Genomic DNA, 19,778 nt, shown 5'->3' with positions numbered 1-19,778 from the left:
TCTTCATTATCATCTTCGAGCAGAACATTTGAAACCACTGAATGGAATAGGAAACTGATTTGAACAAGGCTTCCAATCTGTGACAGTTCGGGTGTGAAGAGAGAGGCTGTGGGTTATTCAAAGCTCGAGGCTTTGCATTGGTAATTGTACAGCGAGACATAGGCCTTTCTTGGGCCGACAACTTCTCTGGAGCGATATTAAGCATCGAAGTCTGATCTGGTGCAGGCATTGTGGGGTTCAGGGCTAGACACAGGGCAATCAAAACCAATGATGTCCATGGCGTAGGAATGGAGACAAGGGCTGGCATAGGTAGAGAGTGAGGCGGAGGCCCAATGGTGTCAGACCAAATGAGGTCCATTGTAGATCTGTAGTCTTCCGATAAAGGGCTCTACTTGCTGTGTGGTCAATAATAGCCTAGGGAGTTCATGACATGACCACACTTGGAACAGGATTGGAGTCAGAAAACCGAAGGAGAGTTGGGTCCTTGGAGTACCGTCTGTGCGACTTATCACTGGAGCAATGGTAGCGAGACGTGGACTAGCCCCGTTTGGAAATCTGCGCTTGTTGTGCGACTTGCACCTCGATTTCTTGTTCAACTTCCACTTACTGGACAAAAAGGGACCTGCAGAGATTCTGAGACCTGGAACGGAAGCACGCCCCAACTTGCAATGAGAGTGGAGTGTGACCTACCTTGCTTTGTGTTTGGCAATGTACAGCTTTGCCTCACACTCCCTGGCAACCTGTGGGTGCATTTGGGAGCATTTGCTGCATGACTTTGAGTCATGTTCAAACTCTAGACACCAAAAGCAGGGATTGGGTGGATCTGTGACAGGATTCTGTTTACCGCCGTCACTTCATGGCTTAAAGCCTCTGGTTTTTGGAGGGGACATTTTCGTAGCAGAATGCCTAAACTGTAAATTTGGTATCTGCAAAAACCAGTGAACTTGACAGCAAAGACAAAGGAACTGACGCAACGGGGTGGCACCTATACCCAGCTTTGCACCATCACTTCCAGAGGAGAGCAAAAAGTCACCACAGAGCCCAGCGGTGCCACAAGCTGGTGCGCAGAAGTTACTGCTATGAAAAGTTCAAGTTACAGTCTGGAAACTGGTGAATCCAAAATGTATGGAATCTTAAGAGTTAAAAGTATCCATCAGAATTGCACTTTTACATCCCATTTGACCAAGGGCTTTGCATCAATAAAGTAGAGATGTCAAATATTTTAATGACAAATATTTTAATGACAATCAGCTCCTTTCCACCTAATGCTATAGCCGCTTTACTCAAATACAATATAGTCTCCCCTACTTCCAAAAGCCTAAATATTCCTCGTATTACCATGTTGCAGTACACAGAATAAATTGGCACTCTCTAAGCTCTGGCAACAGGAAAGCTACTGCATTTGGCATGATTGTGGAGGTCTTCACATTGCATAATTACTTAGTGAGAGATCCCATCTAGCACAATACTTCCTACACTCTGAAAACCCTTGCAGCAGTTAGTAGGCATTTACTTTAACAAGACTATTGAAAATAATACACAAACTGCAAGTCAGTTAAGTGAGAGGCCTCAGGGGTTTACAGTCTTCATGATGAAAAGATAGCTCCTGCGGTGCCCACTATGATAGCTACTGATAGCAAATCTAGAATAGATGGCACGATGTCAGGCTGGCAGACAACCTCCCCTCCATACACCGATCTAGTGCTCAGGAGTGATGAGCACTGTAGAAACGATTACACACAGGGAAGAATCCAGGCATATCAAAGTAGCTCTCACTCCAACCAGAAGCAACAATGCAGTGGCATGCATGCCGCTGTCTAGCTAAACAAATATATATTCTTCCAACTGAACAACAAGAACACAAACACAACAAAGTATCTATTTAGTGGGAAGGAGCATAGGGGAGTGAGAAATATGCAAATAAAGTAGTATGACTGAAACACGGTTGATGTTTAGGGGTTTAAGTCTGTACATACCTGCCTGCCATAGACACTGACACAAATGCGCTTGCGGAGTACTAAATGCATTTCTGCTGGATGACTGAGCTGCACGGTCACACGCACAATCAAAAAAACTCTTTCATCTGCTGCTGTTCCTTTGCTAAGCTGAACACAATTGTGAACTGTACAGTCCCAAGAAGCTTCTGCTTTAACCTGCAAAGAAAAACAATATATGGTTAAAGGATTTGCTGTTACTGACCGATACATCAAACCCTTACCACCTCAGATGTGTGCCTCTTTTGCACTCAACTTGATCTTTACTTTCCCCACAAGAGGCACCCGCATTGAGCATTTCTTTGACTTTGGAACAGAAAATCAGTACTTTGTTTCAACTCTACCTCTATGCTTAGTTATTTATGCTACAACTTTGTAGGCTTCACAAACCCAAGGTGAATCATGTTACGGTAAATGTTGGGGAAGGATCGTTACCCATATGCTTTTGCTTACATTCGTTCTCACATTTAATAGTAACAGAACCTTAGAATGTACTAGCTTTAGTAAAAGGCTGTGCCCATTATCAATCATTGTCAGGGTTCCATTACACACTGTGGCTGAAAAACGATAAATACAAAGATCCATCTTTGCAGACGAAGATCAAGCTATATCACTTCCTGAAATTTCATCCGGGTGAAAGAGCATGTATGTTCACTTTTACTATTTCTATGATGTTGGCGAAATGACATCAGGAACAACCACTGTTTACAACAATCAGACTCTAGTCCAGTTGGTGCTCAGTGAGTAATGAGAACTACTTGGAATGAGGAATGTTGATTCCAATATGACAGAGGGCACTCAAGAACTTTGGAAACTAACAGAGGCCAAAATTGTGGCCAAGCTACTGGCGAATCGTCTGCTCCCTTATCTAACGAACTTGACCATCCGGATCAATCTGGATTCATGCCAGGACGGAATACTACGAGCAATCTTCGAAGGGTGCATGGTGTCATTGGCCGTGTATGCACCCTAGAGGAGGAGGCCATACTACTGGCACTAGACGCTCAGATGGCGTTTGACACCATAGCATGGGAGTACACGTTTGCTGTTCTCAACCCAAATTTAAGGGATGGGTTAAATTGTATTTTCACAACCCAGGGCTCATGTCTCAGTGAATAATCCCCACTCCACCTCATTCCCCCTGTGTCGTGGCACTAGACAGGGATGCCCACTGTCGCCACTCCTTTTCGCCATGGTTCTAGAGCCGTTGGCGGTTTGGATAAGGGGAGACCCAGGTATTAGAGGCATGCGATGGACGAATGATCACGAAGATTGCATATCACTATATGCAGATGATATTTTGCTCTACCTCGCCTCACCAGCACGCTCATTACACCGAGTACTTCATATCTTTCACATCTTTGGGGCACACTCTGGGTATCAAATAAACTGGTCTAAATCTCAGATGTATTCACCTTTGGGGTGAGCCGCCCCGCAGTCCTCGAGGATATACTATCCCGGTGGCTTCCCAGGGTTTTCTTTACTCACTGATTTTTATCACTATCAATGCCACATTGTTTTTTGAACGGAATCTGCAGGGGCTGTTGCAGCGGTTTCGCTCGGACGTCACATATTTGAAAACTCTCCCTCTTACGCTGTTTGGTCGTGCGTCTTTATTCAAGATGCTTGCTTTGCCGTGTTTTCTTTATGCGCTACATAACACTCCCATCCCGGTCCCCAGTTCCTATTTTTCGCAGATTGATGCCGCAATAGGGGACTTATTGTGGGACAATAGACAGTCTCGGATAGCCATGGCCAAGCTAACGATGGGTTGGTATGATGGAGTTATAGATCTGCCGGATCTGCGCCTTTACTACCAGGCTTCACAGCTGACGGCCATTAACCAATGGGTGTTCGGGAGACATGATGATCCCAGCTTTCGCACTGACCACTGGTTGTTGGGGAAAGGGGGCTATAATAGAGCTTTGTATACAAACCATAGGAAATTATTCCTGACCGGCCCGACAGCGCGTACGGTGGAGGTGTGGCATGGGGCACAGAGACAGATGGGCTGGCGGGGACGTCTTTCGAAGGCTACCCCCCTGTGGGAACCGGACATTCTAGGGAGACTTAGTGCTTACGCGGGGTTTGATAAGTGGGAGATGATAGGAATTTCCACAGTGGGCGATCTGTGTGTTAAGGGCAAGAAGGCATCGTTTTCGGATCTCCAGACTAAGTACCAACTAGCACCGTCTAAAAGGTTTCGCTACCTACAGATCAGCCATGCTATTGACTACGCCCTCCCTACGGATACACCCCTTCCGGACTCCTCTCCCCTAGAGGATAGGCTTTTGTTGGACCCTATGAACCGCAAGGCTATATCTTTCACATACAAGAAATTGATCAACAACCGGGTCGACCAGATGTTGAAATTGAGGGCGTCCTGGGAGGCCGAATTGAGAGAAGTGGCCGATGAGGACTGGCGAGAGGCGTTGTCCTCACCCCGAGAAGTGGCTATCCCGATGCGTCTTCGCCTGGTGCAGCTTAAAATTCTTCACTGAGTGTATTTTGATGCCACACTGCTCCATAGGCTTGGTAGGCGACCTGACGCACTCTGCCTCCAACTCTGTAATCAGACGGGAACATTCCTGCATATCCTATGGGGCTGCCCTCACATACAATGATACTGGACTGACGTTACCAGACAACTGACTAGGACGTGTGACAAGACTATCCACCCGACGCCCACATTATGTCTCCTCAATATCTGGGAAGCAACAGACCTCACGCAGGCCGAACAGTCATGGGCCACAATGGGGTGGTGTATAGCTAAACGGAACATTGCCCAGAAGTGGGGAGTGGACACTATACCGTTGATGACAGATTGGGCAAAGGACATGGATCACGCTATGATGGCCAAAAAAACAGTGTTTAAAGGGAGGGGTTGCCCGCGTAAATGGGACTACAAGTGGGGGAACTGGAATAAGTATAGGGGGGAGATATGTGTCTCTCAGACGATAGAACTAAGGAGGGAAAGGCTCCTGTGGAGAGAGGGGCGAGCAAGTGATTTGATTGCACACGCGGTGGGCAATCAGGAATAGGCAAATATGTATGCAGTCTCCTGACCCGGCGACATGTAAGTGCTCTCCATGCGGATTGAATGGCAATTGTTGGATTTTGATACCCTGGACTCCAGCTGGCTTGATGAACGCTGAGATCGATTTGTAATCTTTTGTACTTGCTTGCCTAAATTGTCAATGTAATTGTCTCTGCTGCTGCCTTTGTTTCTAATACAAACTGTTTCAATAAAAGAACTCTGGAAACTATTTATTTACCACTTTAAATGGACTATTACCTAAAGAAGTCACACCACATTAACCCGATGAAGCATGCCAAGGTTTTGTAGCCGCTGTATTTCACCTTAACCAAAGGTCCACAACCTTCACCAATGCTACTGAATGCCTGTCCTCTAGGTGTTATCACAGTGAGACACACTAACCTCACTCTCATGGTGTTTAGCTATCTGCAGTTCATAGAACTCCTCCTCGTCTTCAGCAGTGAGAGTGGCGTCCCATCCACCAGCTTCTGGCTCATCAAGGGCATCCTGGGAGCTAAAATCATCCGCTAGTACAAAGGAGAAAGTATTTAAGTTTCAATAAATGAATAATGCTCTGGTTGGCACCAGAACAAAAAGAATCTTCTTTATCAATGTAATGTAGTCGGCCACAAGACTGACACTTCCGCTGTACTTGTCATTATTAATGCAGATCAGATCCTTCTTTGAAAGGGCATACAAGGACGACACTGAGGGCGAAACAGGACCCTACAGCTTCACAAACTATGGGTTGCACCTCACAACACATCGATATGATAAAATCCTTAAAACCCTTTCAACCCCTCAAAGCCCCCTCATCCTTCATATCAGTTAAAGTCAGCTTTTGCCATCATGCTGTTGACAAGTGTTAGTCACCTTGTCACCCGTACTCACTAACTGGGTCTATTGCATCAATTGTGCGATCTGTAATCATCTCATTAGTTGCATCCACCACTTGCTCTATCCTGACAGGACAGAAATCTCTGGAATATCAGAGGGTTGAAGTCATTAATTTGAAAGTGCTTTGTCTGAAAAACCTTTATTTCTAAATCCTAGGATGGATTCAAGGCAAACTGAACATTCCAAATCCACCTCATAAATCACCAAAATGCTTGAAAACAAATATGTAGCAATGACCTATTGAAAGCATACATTTTGGTTTAGAAGCCTCTGTATGGTAATACAGGGGGTGTTTTAGGTCTTGCTGCAGACTGCTTTAGGTGCCTGGGAGATATGATGTCAAATACTTTAAAAAGTGCAATACAAATAGGCACAGACAGAAAGTGGGTTCTGGCTTAACCCTGTTCAGCTGTAGGCTTTCAAGTTTTTCATGGTTTGTCCTTACTTGGAGGAACTGTCAATCGTGGAAGGTTACTTTGTCCCATTACTATTCCCACCAGGTTTGTTGAAGGGCTTCAGGAACTAGTTCTCCAAGTAGTCTCTCTCGCTTTCCAACAACTCAATCTTATTTCTCTACAATTTCAAGTCAGACCCTCCTGATCCTGTTATGGCAACAAACAACTAATGAGTTATACTGAATACTAAACAGAAGTAGTGTTTCGTTCATTGAAGTGGCTGATAGTACCCGTCAATATTAGGGTGACTTCTTTAGCACATACATGAGGTGCATTCAGAGGCATGAGGACTATCACCTACAACCCAACACTGAGCTATTTAAGACCTAGAAAGTAAGTGTGAGAGAGTGTTGTGTGTGTGAAGCCACTCCCGCTCCATGATATGCTAAAAACAAAAAGAAAAGTCATTTAACAACATCTGCTCCATTCCCAATCTCTGATATACTGAGAGCCAGAGGCAGTGGGGGAGCTTTAGTAACGGCCTAAGATACTGCAGCTGCTACAGGACGAACTTGTGTCTGAGGCGAGGGACCTCTAGAAGTGGCCTAAAGACCTGCAACCTGCATTAGTAAAGTGCCGATTGTAACTTTTCAAAGTTTTGAGGTCATGTGAATGTCACATTGGGCTGATGGTTTTTCTATGTGTTTTCTATGTGTTTTCTGCTTATTTCAATATCATGTCTGTGAAGAGTAAGAATATGGTAATTAGTGGGACGAAGCACAAAATATGAACAAGTACTGCCAAATCATCTAAGCCATGCTTGTATTTTAAGTTACAATTCAGACAAACTGACTTTGGAAAAGCTTTTTTAAATATGAAATATCTGTTTGTTTTGTAAATCCTTGTTTCTTTTAGAAGTTGTGACCTACAAGACTGCAATATGGACAAATAACTTTGTGGGGTCTATACCATCCCATTCACAAACTATGCTGAGAACTATAAAACTCTTATTCAGCTGACCATGCTGGACCTGTGTTTGTTGATCTCTGTACATACACACATGCAATCTCTATCATTTTTATGTGTGATCACTGAGGGTACTGAGTGCTTTATCACTTCTATCTAGTTTTGGATGGCTTACCATGTACTCTAAATATGATGCTAAACTCATGGAGACTAGCTGATGTTTCGGTGTTGCAGTAATTACATGGCTTCTGAAAATATTGAAATACTCTATATAAACTGCATGTATTGAATTGTTTGCAACATATATATTGAACACGTTATTGAGTAGGTCCACAGTGAACCACAATTTCTTACGTTACTAGTTGGAAGGGTCCCAGGATGCTTGTTTCCGGTTCAGGAAAGACCTGGCTTGGCAGTTCGGGCTGGACTGTTCTCATGAGGCACAGGGTCAAGACTGAATTGCATATAGCTGGGTCTGAACTGAGGTGGCAGAGTAAGCTAAAGAATGATGATGGATTCAACCCAGATCTGTGACTTGGGGCGAGTGTCTAAAAAGTTTCAGCGCTCTGTCCATTATCATCTTGTGTTTACTTTGTTTGCCCTAAGGTGGCAGGGTATGCCCAGACGTAGGTCCCTTGCTCACTTTACCACTGGATTCTAGCTAGCCTGGCTGATGAAGGGTGTTACCCAGAAACCGGTCCCAGGATGCTTGTTTCCGGGTCAGGGAAGACCTGGCTAGGCAGTTCGGGATAGACTGTTCCCATGAGGCAGAGGGTCAAGACTGCTTTGCATATAGCTGGGTCTGAACTGAGGTGTCAAAGTGAGCTAAAGAATGATCAATCAGGTGTTTATTAAGCGCAACTACTCAACCTAAGGGTCTCAAGGCGCTGGGGGGGTTGCAGGTTCCAGTCCATCAAGGAGGGGGTCTGTCGAAGAGCCAGGTTTTGAGGTTTCTTGCGAAGATGGGGAGCGGTGTTGTCTGTCTGAGGTGGAGCGGAAGGTTGTTCCAGGCTCTGGCCGCGCAGAAGGAGCGGCCTCCCGATCTAGTCTTTTTGGTGCGGACCACGGCATAGGACAGCTGGGCTGATCGTAGGGTCCTTTGGGGTGCGTGGAATTTTAGTCGGCTGTTCAGGTATGCTGGTCCGGTGTCGTGGAGGGCCTTGTGAGCGTGGGTTAGCATCTTGAAGGTGACTCTAGCTTCGATGGGGAGCCAGTGTAGTGTGAGCAGGTGCTGGGAGATGTGGCAGTGTCTTGGCAGGTTGAGGACCAGTCTTGCAGTGGCGATTTGGATGTTCTGTAGCTTGCGGGTGAGGTTTTTGTTTATTCCGGCATAGAGTACGTTGCCGTAGTCAAGCCTGTTGGTGACCAATGCGTGAAGGACGGTCTTTCTGTGTTCGAGGGGAATCCATTTGAAGGTCTTACGTAGGAGGCAGAGGGTGTGGAAGCAGGAGGAAGAGACAGAGTTGATCTGGCGGTCCATTTTAAACTCTGAGTCCAGGATGATTCCCAGGTTGCGTGCGTGGTCCGGGGGGGGCGGGTGGGATTCCGAGGGCGGGGGGCCACCAGGTGTCGTTCCAGGCGTCGGGGTTTGGGCCCATGATGAGTACTTCCGTTTTGTTGGTGTTTAGTTGTAGGCAGCTGTTTTTCATCCATTTGGCGACGGCTGCCATGCCTTCTCGAAAGTGGTGTCTGGCGGTGGGTGTCTGGCGGTGTTGGGTTCGTTGGATAGGGAGAGGACGAGTTGGGTGTCGTCTGCGTATGACACAATGTTGAGTCCGTAGGTTCTGATGATGGGGCGGGCGGAGCCATGTAGACGTTGAAGAGCGTAGGGCTGAGGGAGGACCCCTGGGGGAATCCGCAGGTGGTAAGTGTAGGGTCCGAGACGAAATGGGGGAGTCTGACCTGCTGCTTTCTGCTGGAGAGGAAGGAGCGGATCCAGTCGAGGGCCTTGTCTTGGATCCCTGCATCGTGGAGTCTGCGTATTAGGGTGCGGTGAGAGACTGTGTCTAACGCCTCTGAGAGGTCGAGGAGGATGAGGGCTGCTGTTTCTCCTTTGTCCAGTAAGGTGCAGATGTCGTCTGTTGCAGTGAGGAGGGCGGTTTTCGTCCTGTGGTTTTTTCTGAAGCCGGATTGGGAGGAGTCGAGGATGTTGTGCTCTTCGATGAATGTGGCGAGTTGGCTGTTGATGGCATTCTAAATGACTTTAGCTGGGAACTTGAGCAGGGAGATGGGTCTGTAGGTTTTGAGGTTGTGGGGTCCGCGAGGGTTTCTTCAGGAGGGGGTTGATCTCAGCGTGTTCCCAGTCGTGGGGGAACGAGGCAGTTGCCAGGGAGCAGTTGATGGTGTGGCAGAGCATGAGTGCGATGGTGTCGGCGGCTCTGTTGAGAATATGGTGGGGGCAGGGGTCCGTGTGGGACCCGGAGTGGATTGACTTCATCGTATTCAGTGTGTCTTCGGTGGTGAGGGCTGTTCAGTTGTCGATCGCTGGCTTCAGGGTGTCGGGGGTGGTTGGTGAGGGTTCAGTGTGTTGGTTGTCTTCGTCGAAGTTGTCGTCGATGCTCTTGATTTTGTGGTGGAAAAAGGTGCTGAGTTTGTCGCAGAGGTCTTGTGAGGGAGGGATGTCGGTGGACTCGCTGGTGGGTTGGGCGAACTCCTTGATGATATTGAAGAGTTCTTTGCTGTTGTGCGCATGAGTGGAGATTCTGTCTTCAATCGCTTTTTTCCTCGTTTTTCTGATGAGTTAGTGGTGGGCGTTGCTGGCAGCTCTGTAGTTGTTGTGGGCTTCTGTGGATTTGGTGTTCCTCCAGGCCTTTCCGACGATGGATTGAACCCAGATCTGTGACTAGGGGCGAGTGTCTGAAATGTTTTAGCACTCCGTCCATTATCTCCTTGTGTTTGCACTGTTGGAAAGGTGGCTACTTTAGCTATATTGTTGATGAAATTTCCTCACTTAAGATGCACCCCCCTGAATTCTGGCGGCAGCTCTGCTTGGTTTAAAACTCACTAATAAACAGAAAACTTTTTCTCCAAAGAGTCTTTGGCTGCGGAGACGCATAACTATTAGCATGTTTTGAGTTTTGCTGGATGAGATCCAACAGAGGCTGTGTAGCATCACACCAGATAACATGCACCATTCAACATTGGTTGCATTTTCTCCACTGTACAAACTGGATCTCATTAAGAAGAGGGGTGCAGATGTTTGGTGCTCTTTCTGTGCTTCCTACCAAATCCATGATGAGAAGGCAGGGGACTATTTTTGAGGATTTCTTGAGAACCATCTGCACTTGGACTTAAGAGTTCTTGTGGGAGGGCATGAAGATTTCTGCTTTGATTTCCTGGATGGGTTCGGGAGCATTTGATTTGCATGTGATTACCTTGTGTTCATATGCCTAAACATCACTGCATCTCCTCACATGACAGTCTGTGAATGACATGTCACGGGATTGTTTGGTGCAGAGTTTAAACCCAAATGACTTTGAAGGTGACATTTCATGAAATACTTGGTTCAGTACATAGAAGAAAAATGACATAGCCACAGAGAGAACATCAGCAACTCTAGACCTTGTCAAACTATCATCAAAAATATCAAATAGTAAATCACATGGCATCTATGCCTACCAGCCGAGGTTCATGCACAGTTCACTTTACCATGTTTCTAAATGGTCTCTAACACTCTAGCTGTTCGATAAGTGCTATGAATCACAAAATCCCCTTACATTCACTAACTTTTAATTTTCAAACAAAGTGAAGGTAAATATAACATTTTAAAAAGGGTTCTTATGCAACACTAAGCTCTTTTCACTGTACTGAATTTCAAGTTGTAATATAAAGAAGGGGACAACTAAAAAGGAACTGTAGAACACCTCACTTTACATGATACTTTGGTAAATGGATGAGTCACTGACTGAAAAGAAATCCACTATCTCATTAGTTAAACATATTTTGAGCTCCAAAAGTGAAAAATAATTAGCAGACACAAAGATGTTTAAAACTCAAGTATTTTGGGTTATGAGACAAGCAATGTAGATAAAATACAATTGTATGAATCAATGGAAGTCAAATGGACAGCCCACTGAGAAGGACATTTCCATAGTCTACAGTTTGAAAAATCAGACCAGTCAATGAAAATCAGAAAATGATAACTATATAGGTCGGTTTGACTTTCTTTGAACCAAAGCAATCAAATTTGAATCTCTTTTCAGCAAGGCATCTGAATACAGAGATTCCAGACTTTAGCAACTGAAAAGGGTCTGACATTAATCTGTGGAGGTCCATTCGCATCAACTAAAGACATGACCCCTTTACACTTCCTTCCAATCAGTCTTCAACAAACTGACTACTTCCAGTAAACAACACTATGACAACAATCCAGCAGCAGACATGGCCCAAGATGTTAAGACTAGTCTCAGACCTGCCTGAATAGCTGTGCACAGGGATATAGATAGTACATGGTGATATTTGAAAAGTTAAGCAGGGATAACCGGTAAACAATTCTCAATAATTGCTTTTTTTCACCAAAAAAGAACATGGAATAGTAAAATGTATCAATAACCAAAACACTAATGTACATTTTTATTTAGTCTTCCACTATACATCCATCTAATCAAAATGTTAATACAACTTTAAAGATTCTAAATCCCTCCTAAGTAAGCCTGTTTATAAATGGCCTACCGTTTAGATCCAGGAAAGTAACTGGTATATGGGTTTCCATTCCAGAAACTGGAGTCCTAAAACATAAGAAATGGAAGCAATGGTGAGTAAATATGATTTAATTAAAATGTATGCTAAAACACATTCACTTAACAACATAATGTAACTCTTGAAATTCAATCATGGCCAAAACGTTTGGGAACGGTCTCAATGGTGGTCAATTAGCGGCCTGCATTGCCTCCCACACGTTTAAGACAAACTCTTTATTTAGCACTTGTAGGAAATTGGATTTTTTATTGAGGGGGGCTAAATCTTTCACAAGCAACAACCACAACAGTGACTAAGTTAACCTGTGGTTAACTCTGGTAGCTTGGCACAAAGCACCCAAGTTTAACTTAAAGGCACTGTGTCAAGTACTTATGCAGCACAAACAGAAATAAAGTGAAAACACACCACAAGAGTTTTCCCACACCAATTAAAAAATATAGAGTAAAAATAAATAAAATGAGACCAAAATGACAAATATCTAATCAGTAGAACTGGAAATATGCAATTTTAAAGGCTTAAGTGAAAATAGCGCCAAAAGAAGCAGAAAGCGCCAAGTGTTTGTATCTGGTGACGGGACAAAGTCACAATCTTAAGCTGACATCGATGGAGTGCAGGCCAGATACAGTGACCAGGTTAGTCCCGCTGAAAAAGTTACCTTCTCAAAGTCCGGTGAGCAGAGTTCCAAATGTAAGGATTTCACAAGAGGAGCGCAACTGCTGCCAGTCAAGGGTCCAGGACCTGGAAGGCACCTCTTGGGAATCAGGAACTCACTCCAGTAGAGGCTTGCAGGGCTCAGGCAGGTCCAGTTGAAAGTCCAGGCAGGGCCAGTTCCAGGAGATCAGCTTGGCCATTGCAGGGAGGCCTCTGGAGCTTGTGGTTTTCCTGCAGCCAGAATAGGAGGTCAGCCAACTGACCCTGAGAGTCTCTCTAGTAGTGCTGGGGTTCAAGGAAACGGTCATCCCTCCATCATGCAGCAAGGCCGGCCTCAAGCATCAGGAAGTCTTCTGAAGAACATGGCAAGTCTCAAGCAGCAGGGCAATCTTCTGAGAAAAAAGGCTGGTCTCAAGCAGCAGGGCTTCCCTCTGAGAAACAAGACAGGCTTCAAGCAGCAGGGTAGTCTTCTGAAAAATAATGCAGTCCTTCTGAAGTCTTCCACAGGTCCAGGAGCGTACTGAAGAGTTGGTCTGAGGGTCCACTATTTATTCCTGGTGCCAGCTTTGAAGTTTAATAAACTTCTGAATGGAAGAGCAATTAACAGGCCCAGGCCGCTGGAAACTCCTAGAAATCCTCAAACAGTTTAGGGCAGGGAAATGACAACTTTGTAAAAGTGTCATTTTCAACACTGAAATCTAAAATCTGACTGACTTTACCATTAAAAAGGATTTTAAATTAAAATTCATTTGAATCCAAAAATGAAGTTTCTATCTGCTCCCAATCAAAAGTCAGCACTTATTACATGCAGGAAGGTAACCCAATGTTATCCTATGGGAGAGATAGGCCTTACAATAGTGAAAACCTTCATTTAGGAGTTTTTCACTACCGGGACATGTAAAACGTAAAAATACATGTCCTACTTTTTAAATATAATGCACCCTACCCTATGGGCTGTTTATGGCTTACTGTAGGGGTGTCATGTATGTATGTATTAAAAAGAACGGTTTATACTTGGCAATAAGTGTATTCAGTCAGGTTGAATGTGCACTTTAAAACTGCACGCAGGCTGCAATAGCAGGCCTGAGACATGTTTTAAAGGGCTACTTAAATTCGTAGCGCAATAGGTGCTGCAGGCCTACTAGCAGCATTTAATTTCCAGGTCCTAGGTACATGTAGAACCACTGTACTAGGGACCTACAAATAAATTAAAAATACCAATCAGGTGTAAACCAATGATACCATGTTCTAGGACAAGAGCACAAGAACTTTGCCACTGGCTAGCAGTGATAAAGAGCACAGAGTCCTAAAGGCCAACAGAAATGGGTTAAAAAATACAAAGGGGTGAAGGCAAAAGGTTTGAGAGTGACCCTGCAGAGAGGGCCACGTCCACCAGCACTTAATACCAGAGACAATGCCATTTCTAAGCAGTGTAAATATCCGGTTTTACTATTAGCCAACCAAATTCCTTAGGCCCATGGTTGAGTACATAAGTCACTAATCTTTCTAGTAAACACACACACACAGACACAAATATATTCTTCTCCTTAATTCTACAGTTCGTTTTATGGTACGGAAAACATCTTCATTATTTGCAGTAATGAATACAAAAGGAATACTCTAAAGCAAACCTTTGCAAAAACATTCTTTACTTGGACTATTTTATTTAGATTTAGAAATAACATGCTAAGGATACAGGAAAATAATCCGCCAAGACTAGACCTTAGAATACTATGGGTTTGGCGAGTATACAATATCATCTACCCCTCAGTATTTATTATCAACGGGCGAGTAGTATGGCAGCTGTGTATAAAATGAACAGGTTCTGCATTTTCTTTAGCAGTCTATTCATTTGTGTTACCTCTGGCAGGGAACAAAATAAAGACGAAAACAAGAATATAATAAGAGCAAACCCATGCCTGACTGCTTAGCAGCAGAGTAGAAACAGTGATATTGGCTGTGATGCATAATGTGTAAGGGAGCCTCTACCTTAGAGAGTACATAATAATCTGCTAATTATTGTTAAAATGAACAAGAAAGGTTTAGGATATCTGGAGTAGATGCATATCCTGCTGGAGTGAAAAAACCTCAAACTCTTGCAAAGAAAATATCACAAACGATCATGAAAAAACTGAAAGGTTGTGAGTCAACACAAATAAAGATCATAAACAGCATCAACGAGAACTAATGAGGAAAGGAAACCTGCCAAAGCCAACAAGTTTTTTTTATCAAAGCAGAACGATAGACTATTCTGGTTCTATGCTGTTTGGTTCCTAAGAGTGCCTTATTTTACCTCAATCCAAGTGAAATTAAAATACTGAAATTACTAAACATCTTTTTGTGATAAGGTAAATAGGACCATTTGCAAGGCAGAATTCTTCCTTACTCAATTTTGTCAATTTCATACTTAAAAGATTATTCACAGCACTTGCTGACTGAAGAGTTCTTTAACTTTAAAGCCATGCCCACATTAATAAAGCAGTTTTACGATTTTGAGTCTCTATAAGCAAATGACTCAGGTTGTTTCTATCAGCTAATTTTGGGATGAGACTATCTGAAGTGCATTTTTCCTTAATAGCTTAATTCACAAATGGAAAAAATAACTGTGTCCATATGCAACAAGTAATGAAAAAATAGTTTGCAATGTGGCTCGTAGATTTCATGTTCATCAGCCCCAATAGTGCAGAGTGTGGCTTATAAACCAATTCATTCCCTGTGGGCAGAAAGGAATGTGAAAATTGGGATAAGATTCTTGTTTGTTGATGGCAGCACATATCGTACACAACCCAATGTAATGCACTTAAAAGTACTCTTAATTATTATTATTGCTTAACAGATGGCTCCATTTAGAACAGCTATTCAGAATCTACCCGAGAGCTATTCTTCAATACATTTACAAATACCACATTACAATGTTTATTCCTACCATATACAACAAACCAACTCATCCTAGGACAGTTTTTATAATGCAGTACTGTCACCTCCAGTGACCTACAGGCATGTAATGAGACAGATTGAGCTGGCTTATATCTGTAGTGAAACTTGCGTCTTTTGTGATTTTCTGAATTTAAAGTGGTTTCCCGTTTTCCTTAAAACTAATGTGTGTGCATTTCAGAATTTCGTTGCTGCCGCCGTGAAAGGGCACATACATAGAGACGCTACAAACAAATGGAATATTTCCTTTGGCAATGAAATGTGTGTTACACTTATAACCCAACTTCATGGTGTTCAATCGACCTTAAAAGCTCAAGGCGGCCTTAAGGGTATTTAAACCTGTGTGACCTGCCGGTAGAAGGAGCTCAGTCTACTGAGCTTTTATTTATTTTTTTTAAACCCGGTATGAAATTTCATTGCCAGTTCTGTAAAGGAAAATCATTTATATAAACCTAAATTATAAAATTAGCGTTCCAGACGGAAGAGTTACTTACCTTCAGTAGCAATATATCTGGTAGACACACAGTCTAGCCACAGATTCCTTAACTTAGAATAACCCCAGGCGTCCGACTGGATCCGGAAAATCTTTTTCCCCAGCAATACCTCTGCACGCCAGGAGGCAGCGTCGCCTGGCTCCGTCCTGACGTCGTCCACGGAAGTGACATCAATGGAGCCTTATAACCCCCTCCCGGCGTGCTGACGTCAGTTTTCTACAGGAAACTTTTCCGCGCCACACGTGGAGCCATTGAAAAAACTGCGATAGCATAGGAATAGTGTGTGAAGAAGAGTAAAATCGTTGAAACAACAACGATAGGTAACATGAAAATGAGAGCCAAATGATTTGGAATGAGAGACAATAGGAAGTTGAAAAAGCACCCAGCATCCGGAGGGACTGAAGGGAGCTCACAGAGCACTTGTTGCAAGCAAGAGCCCAACAAATTGCCAAGTCGTGCCCCAGTTTGAGGGTGTATTGGCTGCGGCACAAAAGACATGACAAATCAGGCACAGCTTGTCACCACAGGAGGGAAATAAAAAGAACCACAACATCGAAGCAACATGGTGCAAGACTAGGGACTAGAGGTGAACGACCACCAAAAGTGTACTACACACCCCCTCCAAACCAAAGAGAACCCAATCCAACTGACTGCCAGAGAGAGAAGGAGGCACAGGCGTGGGTGGTGGGAGGGAAGAAAAAACAGAATAACTCCACCCGTGAAGAACACAGGTGGTGCAACATGAGAAGGCAGTGAAAAGTACGTACATAACCCCCCAAAAATGTGGACGGAGAGGAGAACCAAAGGGCTCGAAAACCCAACACCACCCCTTACGCCAAAGCAATGGTGCGAAAACACGCCGCCAAACAAACACTAGGACGGAGAGGGGGCCGAAGGACCCAGGCAGGAGAACACACCTACCACCCAGTGAGGTGCAAGAGCACACCTCTGGAAGACCAATGCCACTAGAAAGGTGGGCTAGGTGTGAAAACACCATATGAAAAGGCCTTCGCAGAGTGGGGAGGATGGGCGGGCGTTAAGGAACCTGCAGCTAGACTGTGTCTCTACCAGATAAATTGTTACCAAAGGTAAGTAACTCTTCCATCTGAAAGAGACATCTAGCTGCAGATTCCTTAACTTAGAATAGATACCAAAGCCATACCCCATGGGAGGAGGGTCTGCGAAACAACCACCAAGTTCCAAGAGGACAGATTTGTCAAAAGGCGGACGAAACACGGTGGGAACCGCAATGCCAGGACAACCGACATTAGACCCAGGAAACTCCGTAAGGAGTGTGAACAAGGGACGGTAAAGACACCAAAATCCGACGAGGGACGGTGTGAGACCTCTACTCGCCCAGACACAGACGAAAGGAAAACAGAACTAGAAAGTTCAGTGCCAACATAAGAAGCAATGAAGTGAGACCTTCAAAGAAGGATCCCAGCATTGGTCCCTATAATCCAAGGGGAACGATGTTCCAAAGGGCAATACAACATGACAACGGTAGGGCATACCGCCTGAACATACACCACAGTGGAAGCCACAAGAAAGTGGGGACAGTTGGAAGACTGTTCGGCCAAGAACAGGAGCCGCAACACAAGGCCCGTGGGTGTAAGAAAAAACCCATCAAATGTGTACTCCCTAGGACAAGTGACAACAGTGGCAGGGCCGAGCTCAGAGCCTAGTGCCAACAGAGACAGAAGAGCAACCATTGAGCAAAAGCTCAGGAGGTAGGCATGCAGCCAAACAAATAAAAAGGCACCACTGTGAGGGGGTAACCTGCAAAGCTATGAACACACAGAGGACTCTATTACGAAGGAAAGAGTAAGCAAGAAGGTCTGACACGAAGGCAAAAAGAGCCTAGTATGCGAGCACCCCAGTGGGGTGTAGAACCTACGATATACACACAAAGAGACAGGAATGTTGCAAAACATACGTGAAGTGACAAAACCCTAAATAGGGGAGTCACTCAAGCGGCACCCCTGCACTAGTGAGCGGCATAACAGCTAAGAACGCAGAAAAACAACAGTTCCCCGAGGGGGAAGAATCCTGGTCTCCCGTGAGACAGACAGAATCAGAAACCACAAGACTGCCAGTAAAGGATTGAGAAAAGGCACAGACAGAAGCCTGTCACCAAAAGCATACACCGCCATAGACCAACACCGTCTACCAAAATGGAGAATGTCGAGAAGAATACATGACCAGTAATGCTACCTAAATAAGCACCTGTGCCAGAATGGGAGTAAGAAATCACACCCAGAAAAACATCAGGGGTGGAGCACAAATCCAGTGGCAGAAAGGTATAGACAAAAGCCACTCCTTGAGAACTAAGAAATAAGCACAGGACAGGAACGGAAAAACCGGACCCGGTGTCCTGCAAGAAGCAAGGAACCAGAGACCTTGCCAGGGAAGCAGGGTAGGAGGCAACACACACAGCCGAGACAGTCGGCGGGAACGTCTCTTACCTTAGGCAAGGACCCCGACAGTGCTTGAGCCACAAGAAAAGACCCAGAGCATAATAATGTATGCACCAATAATGCAAGTATTCACAGAATACAGAAGAGACTGATCCGGAACGGAACAGAGGAACCTGCCCCCCCCCAGGGGCGCATGTCCACCTGTAGACAGGCAAGACGTGCACAGCAAGGCTGTAAGAACACGCCAGGAACGAACAGGCGTGACAAAACTCCCAACGAAACAGCAGGGAAGGACGTCCCTACGGAGGCGGGGATGTATTACGGACCAACCGTAGACATCCAACTGAAACCCCTGGAGAGAAACCAAGCCCAAGGATTTCACCAGAGGAGACATCCTACAACAGTAGGAAGAGTCACCTTGCGGCAAAAGTTCCTGGGCAAGGAATAGCAGCAATGTAATTGCCAACAAATACCCCACATAGGGTAAGGCACAACCCTACAAAAGAAGGGTCCCTCTTAAGACATGCTCGTAGGCAGAGGCTCAAAAGAAAGGTAACACAGCTATCTAGCTGTACCAGAAGAAGGAAATATCACGGCTGAACAGCCACACAACCCAGAACATCAGTAACCCACAACGGGTAACGGAAAAGAAAGTGACGGCACCATCACGAATCCAAAAATCCTCCATGAGGATTAAAACCTGGGAAGACAATCAGACAGGAGGCGCCAGAACGCCAAATCAGCATGGGCGTCAAAAAGAGTGACCCCATCAAATGGTGGATCTCCGAGCCGCTCCTGAACATGTTCTGGGAAAACGCCATTGCGCAACCACACGTGGCGGCGCATGACAACCGACCTGGCCATAGCACAACCCACAGAGTCCATGGTGTCCATGGCAGATGGAATCGAAAGGTGCGCCATATCATGGTCATCACCGATTAGGCGGGCCAGATCGGCACAAGAGCTCTCTGGCAAGAAGGGGAGGAGCTGCTCGACAGCGTCCCAAAGGGCAAATGTAGCCCGGGCAAATACACACACAACGTGTTGAGGGACCGGAGTCCCGAGCTGGCGGATGCAAACACATTGCGGCCACATGACTCCAACCGTCGAGACTCCCGAGTGGGAGGAAGCAATGGAATAGGAGTGATAGAGAGTTGCCTGAAGCACAAGTCCTCCACCTCCAGGATGGAGGGTCAAACAGGCGGGGTCATTGGGATCCGGCCGATGGTGATGTGCCACAGCACGATCCACGGGGTCCTCCAAAGAGGGCCTTGCCCATGCTCCGAGAAGGATGT

At 45.1% G+C, this 19,778-nt stretch overlaps 1 protein-coding gene across 1 annotated transcript in view; it reads right to left on the bottom strand.

The window, feature by feature from the left end:
- KIF13B (kinesin family member 13B) overlaps positions 1–19,778 on the bottom strand; it is a 712,974-nt gene that overhangs the window by 140,423 nt on the left and 552,773 nt on the right. The window contains exons 29-31 of the mRNA XM_085613040.1: positions 11,961–12,016; positions 5,434–5,558; positions 1,977–2,153 (exon numbers count right to left, since the gene is read on the bottom strand). Coding sequence (XP_085469166.1) covers positions 1,977–2,153; positions 5,434–5,558; positions 11,961–12,016 — 358 coding nt within the window. The remainder of the gene's footprint in view (positions 1–1,976; positions 2,154–5,433; positions 5,559–11,960; positions 12,017–19,778) is intronic.

Source organism: Triturus cristatus, chromosome 6, assembly GCF_964204655.1.
Source record: "Triturus cristatus chromosome 6, aTriCri1.1, whole genome shotgun sequence".
Taxonomy (NCBI): Eukaryota; Metazoa; Chordata; class Amphibia; order Caudata; family Salamandridae; genus Triturus; species Triturus cristatus.
This window is presented reverse-complemented; position numbering and strand designations above follow the sequence as displayed.